Source organism: Sinocyclocheilus anshuiensis, unplaced genomic scaffold (genome assembly GCF_001515605.1).
Source record: "Sinocyclocheilus anshuiensis isolate Anshui unplaced genomic scaffold, SAMN03320099.WGS_v1.1 scaffold1453, whole genome shotgun sequence".
Taxonomy (NCBI): Eukaryota; Metazoa; Chordata; class Actinopteri; order Cypriniformes; family Cyprinidae; genus Sinocyclocheilus; species Sinocyclocheilus anshuiensis.
The window spans coordinates 657,160-672,919 of NW_015549558.1; the positions used below are offsets into that span (position 1 = coordinate 657,160).

Below are 15,760 nucleotides of genomic sequence, written 5' to 3' on the forward strand. Positions count from 1 at the left end.
ACACACACACACACCACATCTCAGCAGGAGTTTTGCCCAAAAGGCGTATAGGAGAGACTCACAATTTGGAAGAAGATTCTGTTAGGCCAGATTCCAACTTTCAGGCCTTAATACAAAGTGCTATGTTGGAACAAACATAACACAGCACATCACAATGAGCACAGCATCCCTACTGTTAAGAAGCATCACGCTTGAAGCACAATTCTTTGTGGCACGGACCAGAAAACTCATAAAAAGCGAAAGGAAAATGGATAGAGAACAAAATCGAAAGCAAAGTAGAAAAATCCTGGTGGCGCAGTAAGGATCTCTGGGACATGGAAGATGATTCATCTTCCCACAAGAAGACACAAAACTTACAACAAAAGTCACTGAAGTGACTTAAAACAGAAGTGTGTAATGTCCTGGAGTCGCTCAGTCAGAGGCCAGACCTCAATTCAACAGAGAATGAGAATGACTTCTGTACAAAGATAATTCTCACAACTTAATAGAACAAGGGCTTTGCAGTTAAATCAGTTTATTGTTGCTGCAAAAATTATATACTTAATTTTTTTTACAGAAAAGAGATGAAATAGTGATTATCGAAACATGCTTAAAGAATAATATTTGAGAAGCAAAACTGTATAACAAAAACAATATAAAGTTTAGGGTCAGTTTCTTTTTTCTTTTTTTTTTAAAGAAATTAATACTTTTATGTACAATTGAATGCAGAGATGCATTCAATTGATTAACAGTGACAGTTGGGCGATATAGCTAAAAAATGTATCAACGATATAATGTTTCATATCGTTCGGTATCGATAATTATTGACATTTTTAAAACAAAGAGCAATAGAAAAAAAACGTTTAAATTTAACCACTGCATTTTTACATTAACCCAATTTATTGAGACAAACAACAAATATTTTTTGTTTTAACAGTCAAACACAAAATAAAAATTAAACAAATATCTAATTTCTAATGTTTTATATGCAGATTAAATAGGTCTGAAAGAAACTTTTGGCTTGTCTCCCGAAGCCACAGGAGGGCGCAATGAGCAAAATAATGCAGCGCATTTGCCAACGCAAAGGAAATAACTGTCTATAAAATAAAACGTGCATTACGTCTAAATTAACTCATATAAATCAAACATAATTTCGTAAATTGCATAAACAATTATGAACAAACCAGCATCATGTATTTATGCATTGCTTAATACAAAGAGCCGAATCGCCCATCAAGCACACTCATCACAGGCAGGCACAGCACTCAATTCAGCATGTGTTCGTGTTTGTGTGTGCGGTCTGCGTCACTCATAGCATGTGCCTATATATCGTGCGCTATATCGAACAGTTTTTCTATCGTTATCGAAGAGGGTGTACCGTCGATAAATATCGACACCGTTTTATCGCCCAGGCCTAAGTGACAGTAAAGACTTTTTCATTGTTACAATAAAAATTCTATGTCAAATTAACGCTGTTCTTTTAAACTTTCTACTCATCAAAGAATCCTGAAAAAAATTAATCGCAGTTTCTGCAAAAATATTAAGCACTACAACTGATTTCAACACAATAAGGAATGTTTCTTGAGCAGCAACTCAGTATATAAGAATGATTTCTGATGGATCGTGTCAGAGGGAAAGCTGCTGAAAATTCAGCTTTGTCATCAAAAAAATTCATTTAAATCAATAAATAAATCTTAGAATATATTAAAATAGAAAAGGGTTATTTTAAATTGCAATATTATTTCATAGTATTACTGTTTTCACTGTATTTTTGATCAAATAACTGCAGCTTTGGTGAGCATAAGAGACTTCTTTCAAAAACATTAAAGCATCTCATCAACCCCAAACTTCTGAATGTGTACAGATACTGATTAAAATAATAAAAAAAAAGTTATGCAGTTTATGTTTTACTTCACAGGTTAATAATTCTAATCTATTGATGGATGTTTTTCTGTAGCAGTAAACCCGTTAGCCTTTATTCCACTGGGTAAAAATACACTGCTAGGGATGCGTTTCATGTTCACTGGAATAGATAACCTCTGTTCCATGCCTCAGAGTTCATTCTTAGCCCTGGTGGAAGCAGCTTGGTTGTAAGAAACAGATTTTTATCTTCTATTGGTGACAAATTTGTTTTGAGGGTTGCGAGGATAAAGCAATTTATCAGTGAACAGTACTCACCAGTTTCAGTTTTTCCCAGAAGAGTGACAGCATCCTGTGATGTAACACCCACAGGAATAAACACCCCTGGCCGGTGTGTAATAGTGGTGGAGGTTGTGATTTTTGAGCGTGTCATCAGTCTGCTCTCTCATCAACTGCTGTTGACAGCACTGTTAAGAGTGTAGGGCTAAAACCTGTATTCTACCAAGGTCACGTTACAAAACCTTAAGCCATTCTTGTTTGCTGGCTCGATTTAAACAGACCTGGTTTAGGGGGATAGGTTGAAAAATAAAAAAGGAGTGACAGAAAATAACTGCAAGGAAGCAGTCACATGCTTAATGCTACAGCACTACTCTGTGAGTAATGGGTTTGATAGATAACTTTAAAAAGGAAGGAGACATTAAAAAGGAGAAATATGCAAACAAATGAAGCCCCTTGCCTTTGTTTTTCTCGTAAACTCATCATCATACAGCTCTCTTTTTTTTACCTCAACCCAAATTGGGTTGTTTTTAACCTAAAAATGGAGTCTGCACATTAAGCAAGCTGAATTAATTGCAAAATATTGTGGAGAAAATAAGGCTATTTGCAATAAGTGCAAATAGTGTTAAGTGCTATTAACACTAATAGCGATAGATGCTATTACATTAAGTGAAACTATAGGGCTCGACATTAACGCTTATCAGGGACAAGTGGATTATTTGAAGGGGCAAGTGAAAAATAATTTTACTTGCCCAACTGGACAAGTAGACTGATTAAAACATCAATAACAAAAAATAACTAGGGAAGCACCGAAACTTAGGCAAGAATGATTCTGATGTTATTACATTCAGTGTAAACAGCGACTGATAATGAATAATGTATTGAAGGTTGCGCCAGTTGAGGCTTGCGCCGCCTGTCTGTGTGTGAGAGAGACTCGTGGAGAAATCAGCACAAATGAGAGCAACAGTACACACAAAGAATCACAAACGTACTGCGGTGAAAATTCTAAATATTGTTGTTTATATTTATAACATATGATAAGCAACATCACAAGACCAAGAGTGCCGTTTTCCCGAATATCAGCACGATTGTAAATGTGATATTGATTTTATGAAACAGTTCGATCAAATTTTTTTGTTAATATTAAGTGATTTACATTTTAGACAATATTGACTGACGAAAATAGTCCCTAACAAAGATCACAGCAGAACAGTCGCCCATCTCTGTGTTTTGTTACTGAATGATTCAGCGTTTTTGAACGAATCAAGTGAGTCAATGATTCAGTGAGCCATTCATAAAGACGGTGCTAAGTAGGTACTACATCTGAATTTTGATATACTTCACGAATGTTAAAAAAATACGTTCTATATAGTATGAATATGGGTAATATGATGCATGCGATTTCGGATGCAGCGATAGTCATATTCGTGAATGAATCAGCCGATTGAACGAATCAGTTGAATAAATGAATCAATGACGCACTAACAGTAGGCTTGTTCGAGATGCATCGGCGCTGTGCAGAACGATCGGTGTATGACATCAAAGTACCGCGAAAACAATTCAAAAGCATAAAGAGTCGTCTGCTCTATTATGGCTTTCCCGGTACTTTGATGTCATACACGGATCGTTCTGCGCAGCGCTGATGCATCTCGAACAAGCCTATTAAGACAGTCCCTTGGCGCCACCTACTGGCTGATTAGTTTCATATGTAAAAGTATCATTGCATTTTTACCAACGTTTCATATTTGTATATACAATATTCAAATAAATTAATTAATTAAAATGTATTGATCTCATGCCAAATGCATTCATGATACCTCTGAGCTTCATGAAACAGTCTGTGTAAATGCATCTAAATGCCACTTCAGATGCAGCTTACGTTTCCTCTGCAGTGGATTTTGGTGATAATCATTTGGTTGGTAACAGCCCTAGTGTCTTATTACTCTAACTGAATTTATTGATGAAATTTAAGCATTTGACTTGAAATATGTTGCATACATTTAATAAGGTTAGAGAAAATATTCCATTTACAAAAGCAAAAAATGCCCTGGAAATCAATTTAAGGGAGTAAATATCACAAATATGTCTATTTAAGTAAGTAAGAGCTGACAACACTGATGAGAATATTGCTTCAGAATAAATTACATTTACACAAGAAAAAAAATCCTTTTTTCTTTCGGGACAAGTAACTTTTTTTTACTCGGATATGTGAATGACCAATTTACTTGATCAAAGGACAAGCAAATGTCAAGACTTTATGTCGAGCCCCGAAATAGTATTTCTTTGTATAAAAAGTGTTAGATGCTATTTTTACTTGTAAATAGTGGCAAATACTATTTTCACTTCAGTGTATTGTACTACGGTATAAAACAGCATGCAATAATAACAAAAACATTAACAACAATTCTCAGTGTGTATGATTTTATTTATTAGCATTTTAAATGGATTGGGATCTTACTTTTTCTTCTATATTTCTATACACTCTAACCCACTCCTACACCTCTACCCTAACCATATTTATCCTTCTGCTCATGTTCTTGGAGGTCCAGGAAGATGATGACAATATGAGCTGCACACATCATGTCCGATGTGCAGTCTGATCAACGCAACCACATCCAGTTTCAATCAGGCCTATTAAATACCCATTAGGCACTTTATTTCCACTGAATATTTTCTTCACTTTTATTTCAAATAAACGCTTCTCTGAGCTGATATGCAATGGGAAAAGGGAAAAGAATGTGATCGAATGAGTCAGATTTAAACTTGTGTCTGGCATGTCAAAATCTACATTTACCATTACTCTCCACGCCAGTGTTTCTATTACTGGATGTTTTTTTTTTGTTGCTGTTGTTTTTTTTGTAATTTGGTCTGGCTCAATCAGACAATGGTGGGCGGAGTTAGTGTATATAGATGGGCTATTTGCACTTAGTATATATAGACACTTCGACACACACACAAAAAAAATCATTAAAGTGCTGCCTTACAAGCACTTGCTGTTCCCAAACAGGTTTTTCTAAGAAATTGCTACCAAACCATTCAAACAAACATAGTGCCACAGAGTGTTTACATTTCTGTAAGAAATGTGGCTTAATTATAGATGGTTCTGTACATTAAATTCTGATAAGAGACATTGAACATTGAAGCATTACACACTTCAACTCTAAATTCATCATAAGGAGCCTAACTGAGGGAATAGATCTTGTCAGGATTTTGCTTTCCGTCTGCAGCATTTCTGTCTCCTCACCCAGATTGGCTCCTCTTTTCATCATCCCGTTTGCCTTCTAGCTGTTTTGCACTGCATGTGACTGAAATCTTTCCTGTCCAGGCTCATATGTTTATAGTCAGTGCCGCATTGTGCCTGCTCATCTGTAGCTGTTTGTTTGTCCTCTGAAAGCATGTTTGTTTGCTGTTGAGAGGTTGTGATATAACCTGCCTGTCAGGGGAAACTCACACGCAGATGGCTGCGGATGAATGGAACAATTGAGGCCGAATGCGCGCACTATACGCCTTCTCCAGACAGACAGACAGACATGACACACACACACACACATTCCAGCTGGCTAATTAGACAGCAGAAGAGTCAAAGTTATAGCCTATGTGTAATACGCTGTCTATTTTTCTCTCTCCACACCCTGGCTGCTACAGGAAAATGAGCTTTTATTGGTCCCCGATGGCCTGGTCTCATATCCATTAAACTGAATAAGTATCTGAAATAGCCCTTGTAGTAAGCAGTATGATGCAGGATTCCCTACCACAGCAGCTATCAGTGCATCCGCTAGATCAATCAGCGGTGTAGCCCACACTCCCTCAGGGTGACCTTATGTTATGTCTTTAAAAAATATGAAACTCAGCACCATTCAATGATACTCTGTAGGTTTTCTAAGTTTGTTTAGTCATTAACATTTCATGGAATTATACGCAAGACTTTTAAAATGAATTTTCGGAATGTCTTTGAGACATTTCTGCAGAGTGAACATTAGTGAACATTATGGCAGCAACGTGCTAGACTGCTATTGGCTTCTTCCGTTTAAATGAATACCGGATCTAATTTCAGATGTAAATTTGATGAAAGGAACCAGAAAAGAGATCCAAAAATGCTAAAAATGGTATAAGATTTTAAAAAAGGAATAGGAGAATGCAGTATCGTAGTCAGGTTGACCGTATACAGTGGGTCAAAAAGTCTGAGCTCATGAGAATCTAATTTAAATCTGACCATAAACCATTTTAGGACAAATAAACGTTATGATAGGGATGCACGATTAATCAAAATAAAATCAAAATCTTGATTTGGCTTAGTGTGATTATCAATTCGCAAAGGATGCAGTATTGTAAAATAAATATCTGTGCTGCATGTATCAGTGTGAAATGCAAACAGTTCATAATACAGTGTTTTCAGTGCCTCAAAGTGGCTCGGTTCACAGTAAATTCCACACAAAATCCTCTCTGCATCTGGGACATCGGATTAAATTTTCACTTTTTTTCAGCTTTTTTGCATTCAGTTAGGTTTCTGGCATGTCTGCCAGCTCAGAAAATCTGAAAAGAAAACACGCAGCCAGATTTTTTTTTATCAGTCTGAAACTGTTATCCAGCGATCTGCTTCAATTTGCAGATGCTTTCTACATATATAGCAAGCTATTTAAATAAGACCCCCTCCAAGCCATATTCAGAGTCCAAGGCAGCAATTCATGTGTCTTGTGTCGACACGCCCCACGGAAGAGAGGGGTGGGGTGAGCAGTAGCTCATTATCATTTAAAGAGACATGCATCGAAACGGCTTGCTGTGAGCAGAGCTGGTTTTGACTAGGTAAAAAGGGTGTTGTTTAACACGACCATTCAGGAATTTTAACCAAATGTTACAGACATTTCATGAAGACCCTAAAGAATCATACCAACATGTGGAAAATGGGCATCCGATGTCCCCTTTGAGTTTGCATCACAATAACGTGCATTTAAGAATGCAACATGCACCAACCATCTTCCCATCAGTTTGTAAATGAATTAAGGCAGCCTTAAATATCAGTATTGTAATTTTACAGGTGTACTGTAAAATAAATTATTTTATTTTTATTATATATTTTTAATACTCTTTTTATTTTATAGTAACAATAGTACAATAGTAATATTACTACAATAGTAATATTTCTTGTTTTGTTTAATAATTGAATTATTATTATTATTTCTTTTTTATAGACATGTTGATAAATAATCACAAGTGCAATCACAATTTTTATCAGAAAAATCAAAATTTTCCCCCCAAATTATGCTGCCCTAAGTTATGATGTAAAATTAATAAGATATTTACGTGTTTGCACGATTTCTAGGTCACTAATCAAATAAGTAAATATGTGACTATTTGTACAGATGGTCAGAGGTTCTTGCTTCACCTGAAGCTCAAGATGCTGTTTGGATCATCTCAAATCATGCTGGAGAACACTAGGTTTTTTTAAATCTTATGGAGTTTGTGCAGCTTGAGAATTACTGTCATTAAAGCAAAAAGAGAACAAATACTACAACAAATTAATGTAATTTTTCAATTCAGCTATAATGAAAAACGTTGTAGTAAATTTGAAATAATACAAAATAGCAGCTTTTTCACTATGGTCTCAGACTTTTGTACCCCAGTGTACAGTATTCATGCGTGCGTGCGCATGCACGCACACACACACACACACACACTGACATAAGGTCCAGTTAATGAAAGCTGCTTGACAGTGCTTTACCACAGCTCTAAAAGTCCTCTGACCCCCTGTTTGATATGTTGAGTAGTTAGGAGCCACACGGAGGCCTATACGAGATAACGTTAAGCCCCTGAGGTTCAGCAATCAATTTCTAGCGATTCGCACGAAGTGAAAGAATACAAAAAGCAATCACATCCCTGCATGGATCTAAGCTGTCCACTGTCACCTGCTTAAACATTCAGAAGCACTCTAAAATATTCTGATTTGCTGTTAAAACAGTCGACAGGCAGTGCTCTGTTCCTGTCTTTCTTTCTGTGTCTCACCCCTCCTGTTTTGACTAACTTCAATCTAGAGGTAATGAGAGCCTAAGAAGCTGGAGACAGAGAAGCTATTTACATTTTTATTGATTTCTGAAAGTGCATTTAACCATTTTCTTCGCCCCTTTCCCCCACTCTTTTCAAATCCCCAAATGAGGGGCCCACTGCTCTGTTTACTCTCATTGAGGAGTGAAGATATTTTAGTCAGGAGCAGCTCCTGCATTTTCTCCCTCTCTTGATAGATCAAAGAGGAAACTGGGTCTGTCTTATGTAATTAAGACTAGGCATTAAAGAAAACAAACCCCTGTGAATTCTGACTGAAGCCCCACTGGGGATTGGAGTATTTTTCATAATTAAAGTAGCACAAACAAGGCCTACTCAACAATCCACAATAGTTCTCAGTAGAGCATTATAGTTTCCTAATTTACACAATGCTATTTGACTGTCTGACTCCTCGAAGCCAAACCTAGTTACAGTACGGCCATGACTGACTGGAACTATGTTGTTATCAGGTGCACATAATTGTGTGCCATTTTCCCTACTGGATCCGAATCATTTTCGACCCCTTAGGACTGTAAGAGTACTAGGATGGAAAACCACTTTTTCCTGGAGTGAATATGAAGGTTAATTTTTTAATTCTGTATTATTTCTTATATTATTTTTACATATAAAATTACGCAATTTTGTAGGTCGTGCTATGGTGTGTATCCATTATAAAATTGTTGCTACATAAAACTACTTAAACATCATTTTATTTATAAAAAAAAAAAAAAAACATTTTATCAAGCAAATTCATTAGGTGCCATATCCTTCCGCTGTACTATAGGCTAGTCCCTGACGACTAGCTTGCTGGTCCTAAAGTTTAAAAAAAAATTAAGCCAAAAATTAAAATTATAATTTACTCACCATCGTGTTGTTCTCAATCGAGAGGACTTTCTTTCTTAATCGTGTGCTGTATTCCTGGTCTTCTGAAGTCATACGATAGCTTTATGCGAGAAACAGAGTGAAATGCAAGATGTTGTCGATGTTATTTTCTGCTCCCCTAACTTTGAGTGAGTGAATTGAACTTGGAGAACCGAATTGGTAAGTGAATCGTTTAGACTGGCTTTGTGAACTGAATCAACCGATTTAATGAAAATTTCCGACTCAAAAGAACGATTAATTCACGAATCGGACAACATTGTAGTGATGGGAGAAACTAACCTTTTCAAAGCTTCGAATCAATTGAACCAATTGCTTCGCAAAATGATTTCGAAGCGCTCGAAACACCACACGCTGGTGACGCCTGCTGGTCAAAACTGTGTAAATGCAACAAAAACTCAGGCTAAAACATGCATAAAACTGCTTTTTACAAACCCAATGCAAATGCTTTCTTGTAAATATAATATATTAAATGCAATCAGAATGAAATACCATTAAATATGAAGTGTCTGTATAATGTGTTTTTAAAATAATTATTATTAATTTGCAGGGCTTGTTTTGTTTGTTTTATGGAGAGCTTAAACAGGCCAGTAAGAGACTACAACTCATCCTTTTACTTACACAAATGTCTCGTTAAAAATGTCTACAAATTGATAAAACTGATTCGAGATCAGAGACGATCAATAGTTCGCCGCTGGGAGGCGAGCTCAATGAACTTGCATGATTCACGGATTCACAGAGATCGCCCCCCAAAGGCAAACTATAGAATTTTTTTTTTTTTTTCAGAAAACATATAATACAAACAACATCAGGGAAAACGTCTTTGACAACATTTACATTTACACTTGGGCTACATCATCAACAAGATAAACCTGGGTTTACACTCACATGAAGAGAAAAGCATCATAATAAAGTTAATGTGTCTTTAAACACATCATCATAAAACATCAAAAATGTTTCACTTTTTTTGTTTTTTATAAATCTAAGAGATGAAATTACAGAGTTGAATTCAGCAAGGAAAAGTGTAAGACACAAAGAGGACTTACACCATTTTTGCTTATGGATAAAGAATTTTGCATACAAAATAAAGAAATTAGCAACATATTCAAAAGAAACGTGTTTTGGGTTTTCATAATAAGCAAACTATTGAAATTTAGAAACGTTTCGAAACAGTAATGACGAAACGAAGCCTCGTTTACTGAAATCACGTGGCTTTGGCGTTTTGATACGCGCTCCGAACCACTGCTTCGAAACGAATGGTTCGCAAAGGTTTCGAAGCTTCATGAAGCAGTGTTTTAAAAGCGGCCATCACTACAACATTGATTGCTTCTCTCATGAATGTACGAAGATATTTTTAAGGGAGATTTCCAAACATTCAATTAATAATGACTTAAATTTCAGTTTTTTCCTCACAGAAGTGCACAAGTCATATGAGAACTAGGCCTACTTTCTTGACATTATGTTAAAACAAACAAACAAAAAAGATTGACCAGGATAATCTCAGAAATAATTCTACGGATAAACAGAAGTCATACTGGTTTGGAACAAAATGACAGAATATTCCATTTTGGATGAATTTCTTTATTGGTCTCTGTTGGTGTTTTACACTGATATAAACAGTACTCTAGTCTTAACCATTTTATCAGTTTTATGAGTAGTAGAATCATTCGATTCACCTGTCCACACATATCTGTTTTTGACAACAAATGTACAGTGCATGCTACTTTGAAACAGTAGAAAGTCATCCCTTTGCTGTTCAGTGTATTTACTGAATATCTTTGTTAAAATAACAGAACCTATTCAGGTAACCTTGAATTCGGAGAGCACTGCAGATTGGTGCTCAGTTTAGTGAAGAATAGGTCCAATCTGCTCATGAACTGAAGATTTTCTATCTCTGTCTGATATATCTATTTCTAAAGGCTGGATTAGCACAGTGTTTGGTAATATCTCACTGTGAATACACAGGAACTTACAGGCTGTCATTCTTAAAGGACTTCCGTTTATGTCAGATCACTCATTGTTAAAGTGCTCTTAGGCAAATTACAGCAGCCACCCAGACCTTTCTGTCCCTTTATCCTGATCCTACAGAGCCTTTTCTCAGCTTTATTATCATGATTGTTAGAATTTACAATATTGCCAGAGCATACTGCTCTACCAAAACAGACAATTCAGAAAATAAATAAGGTAAAATAAATAAATAAATAAATAAATAAATAAAGGGGGAAATAAAAGAAAGGGACAAGGAATACATAAAATGAAAACATAGAAATGTCAAGTGAATAAGAAAGGACTGAAGGGGGGAATTAAAAAAGGGTCAAGAGAAAAAAAATTAAAAAGTAAATAAACAAGGAAAACATAAAAAAATAATGTTATGTAAATAAAGAAATATAGGAAATGAAGGGGAACTTTTAAAAAGGGACAAGGAAGAAATATGAAATAATAAATTAAGTAAATAACAGAATATATCAAAGTGGAAATAAAAGAAAGGAACTAGTAAGTTAAATCAAAAGAACTGAATGCAAAAATAAGGAAAGGGACAAGGAAAAAATAACAGCAAAAAAATGAATTAAACAATAGAATTTAGATCTAAAATATGGTGTATATACCTGTACAAAATGTGTCTCATCTCTAATATATATCTCACTCCCTCTTCTCTTTTCTCTTCTGCTTCTAAAACTACCTCATCCTCCCTAAGGAGTGTCTGAAGTGTCTACACTGAAATGCATGATGAATTATGTGGCAATATAAGGGGACCATGAAAGATGACATGCATGAGATAATGATTGCAAATGTTGATCCACATGGCGAGTCAGGAGTTTTTGTTTGTTTACTAATGGCTTTGTCTTTTGACAGAAGGAGGGACATGCGAGGTGATTGCGGCACACAGGTGCTGTAACAAAAACAAGATTGAAGAGAGATCTCAGACAGTGAAGTGCTCCTGTTTACCAGGGAAAGTGGCAGGAACCACCAGGAATAAACCCTCCTGTGTTGATGGTAAGTGAATAGACATGAATGAAGTCTTAAAGGACTTAAAGGCATTCAATTCATGCAAAAATGTAACTTTGCTAAAACATTACTCGCCTTCAGGTCATCCAAGATGTAGGTGAAGATTTGTTTCTTCATCGGAGCAGATTTGGAGAAATTTTGCATTATCACTTGCTCACCAATGGATCTTTTGCAGTGAATGGGTGCCGTCAGAATGAGAGTCCAAACAGCTGAAAACTATATCACAATAATCTACAAGTAATCATGTGGATTATTGGACTCCAGTCCATCAATTAATGTCTTGTGAAGCGAAAAGCTGCATGTTTGTATTAAACAAATCCATCATTAGGACGTTTTTCATCATTAAGTCCACTATGCATAATATTGCTTTCTCCAGTGAAAAAGTCGTCTAGTCTGAATCAGGAGAGAAATATACACAGATAAAGCACAATTTACAAGTGAAAACAGTCCAAAACAGTTCTAAACAAATATGTATGTTGGTGGATTTTGATGTGAGAGGACAACAGGTGATGAACTTTTTCAGTGGAGGAAGCGTTATTATGGATGATGGACTCATGTTTTGGCCAGAAGTGACGATTTAAAGTTAAAATGCCTTGATGGATTTGTTTAATGTAAAAGCTTTTTCCATTAATTGATGGACTGGAGGGATTATTGTGATGTGTTTATCAGCTGTCTGGACTCTCGTTCTGATGGCACCCATTCACTTTGGTGAGAATGAGTGATTTAAAGCTAAATTTCTCCAAATCTGTTCTCATAAAGAAACAAAGTTGTGTACATCTTGGATGTCCTTCATGTTATGTTGTTAGAAATGTAACATATGCTCGACTGTTTTGAACCATCTCAATGTAGCTTTGCCGTGTTTGAACAGGCTTGCACAGTGCAGCTGTGCATAAACACACTCTGTAGAGCTGCGTAAAGCTCCAAAAGACTGTATAGCTTTTTAAAGGTGGTATGTTTGAAGAAACTCTGTTCAGGGTCGCTCTTGCAGTGTCCCTGCCCTAGAAAAGCTCAGATCCTCAGGGCTTTTCATTATTAATGCTCTGTCCTTATGACAAACGAGCTGCTGTGAACTAACACTTCTGGAAGAACATCTCACTCGCAACACACCCGCAGATAATCAAAGCACATTAACTTTGACTGAATCTCACGGAGGAGCATCCAACCTTTTCCCCATGTCAAGCTTGTTAGGATATTCTTTTCCTCAAGGTAAATTGTGTCGTTTTTTGGATATTAAAACACCTAAATGCCCAGCTTGAAGGGAATCTATCATCATTTACTCATCATCATATTGTTCCAAACCTGTATGACTTTCTTTCTTCTGTGGAAAGGAGATGTTAAACAGAATGACTGCCTCAGTCACCATTCACTGTCATTGTATGGAAAAAAAGATTAATTGAAAGTAAACGGTGACTGAGGCTGTATTTCTTTAAATGGCAAGGGTTAAATCAAGGTTCTAGCATCATGATTTAATAAAATAATCCTTTACAAACATTGCAAGACATATAAATATATATGCAGTTGCTGTTTCCCTCTTTCTAGGCTGCAATGTGTTGTCTATTCTGTAGAGGACTAATAAAGCCCAGAGGCAGAGGTGTGTGTCTGGAAGTGATTTTTTTTCCTGATATTTGTGTGTGTGTGTTTTTCCAAACATGTTATTTCTGTAGTTGCTATTTTACAAAAAAATACACAAGGATGGTCTGCACTCAAAAGTATTGATTTATTTAAAGCAACAGGGGGAAAACACAGACGTTTAGTCCAAAGTTGCCTTAAGTTACTTGGAACTTTATGTTGTTGCTGTTTTACCTTAAAAAATGCAGTTTCTGCCAAGAAAGTAATTAAAAAGACAGAATGATTCTGGAAGCTTTAAACACTTTTTGAAGAAAATCCCATATTATTTGTTTATGATTTGAAAGTAATCATGAACAATTAATTATCAGCTATCAGTTAAATAATCAGCAGTGTTGGGAAGGTTACTTTGGAAATGCAATAGGTTACAGATTACAAGTTACCCTATTTAAAATGTAATAAGAAGTGTTTTCAGTTACTTTATTAAAGTAATGTAACTGATTACATTTGATTACTTTTTGATTACTTTTCTACATTTCTAATGAATGGTAATGTAACTTGATTACTTTTTGATTACTTTTCTACATTTCTAATGAATGGTTTCAACTGTTAATCATTTTAATCATTTAAAGCAGGCAGCATTAACCTTACAGTAGTGCTCAACACTGATTACTGTCAGACTTTTAAAATCCTCAAAAATCCACTTGTCCTCACTAAGATAACAAAAAGATAGTGTGTGTGTGTGTGTGTGTGTGTGTGTGTGTTTGTGTGTGTGTGTGCATGTTTATGTGGTTTATGAGTTAATTACATATTTTTTCCTCAGTAACTGTAACAGACTACAGTTTTTGTAATTAAATTACATAACTCCGTACATGTAACTAGCTACTCCCCAAACTGATAATCAGTAATTCAGTCATTTTCAGTAATTTTAACTGAAGTAATGTTAGCAATTTATATAAATGTATTAAATGAATATTTGTATTAATATATTTAGGTTTTGCAGCAGTAACATTAACTTAAGTAACTATTTACATTAATTTCTTAATTACTTAAATTTTTTATGGTATTGAAGCAGTAACATTTAGCAGCAACTAGGATTAAAATGTTACATTTTGTTGCATTTTATGATCTCCGGTTCCTAGTTAAACCGAGATGACACATTTACTGAGGTGTCACTGAGATGATGGCCATTAAAACTGGTCCATGTTCTCATTCTCCTCTCATTCACATTGATATTCTAGGAAATGATGCTGAAGGCTAACTCTCTCTCTCTCTCTGTCAAAGGAGTACATGACATTGAAGGCTACATGATATGTATGAGATGCTTTGTTTACTTTTTGGAGGATAAGAGGCCTCAGTAAAGGGAATTTTTATCCAAAAAAAAAAAAAACAGAGCTCTTGCCTGATGTTATGTTTTCCATGGATTTTTTTATTGCTCTGTGGCCTTGGCCATGCTGAACTGGCAAAAATGGGCAGAACAGTGTTAGATTCGCTCTAGCCAGTGCTGTGACTGTTGTACATGTGTGCAAAGTCTATAAAGCATGAACATTTGTTCACCCTTTAAAAATATCCATGGAGAAAGTGTTGAGTACAGGGAAATCACATTTTAATGCCCTATTGGCAAGGAGACAACTATTGGTTGAGTGCTTTTGGGTTTTACTATATTAATGAATATGACTTAAGTTCACCCATTAAATCACAAACTTGTCATGTACTTGTCAGAATATTAATAACATAAAAGTGCATGCTTTATATTATATCTTCATGTAACACCCTCTCCAATGTTAGGCAGCATTACCCTGATGCATTAATGTATGATATTCTTGCAAAGATAAGATGTTCTCAAACCCCTGAGCACCTGCTTCCTTAATGGTCTCTACTCTTTCTCTATCTGCTAATGATCATAAATTTCACAAAGTGGGAAAAATGATGCTTCTGTCTCAAGCAACTGAAATAACATAAAACTTTCCATTGTAATGGCAGTAAATTGACCTTCATTTTATATAAACATAGAATACAGACCATATAATTGTTTAAAAGATTTCCTAAGACTACAAGGTGAAGGGATTTAAGTGAATGAATCAGCATGGGATTTAATTTCAGAATAATACTTTTCATAAAGTGCTACTCTGTGAAATGGCTTTGCTCCTACTGACCG

The 15,760-nt window shown here is 35.6% G+C and overlaps 1 protein-coding gene across 4 annotated transcripts in view; it reads left to right on the forward strand.

The window, feature by feature from the left end:
• The window catches only part of LOC107657002 (protein FAM19A1-like), a 63,553-nt gene that overhangs the window by 45,398 nt on the left and 2,395 nt on the right, over positions 1-15,760 (forward strand). For 3 of the 4 annotated variants that reach the window (XM_016444974.1, XM_016444977.1, XM_016444975.1), the window contains exon 3: positions 11,884-12,024. In XM_016444974.1, the coding sequence (XP_016300460.1) occupies positions 11,884-12,024 (141 nt within the window). The remainder of the gene's footprint in view (positions 1-11,883; positions 12,025-15,760) is intronic. The other variant, XM_016444976.1, reaches the window with a different exon arrangement.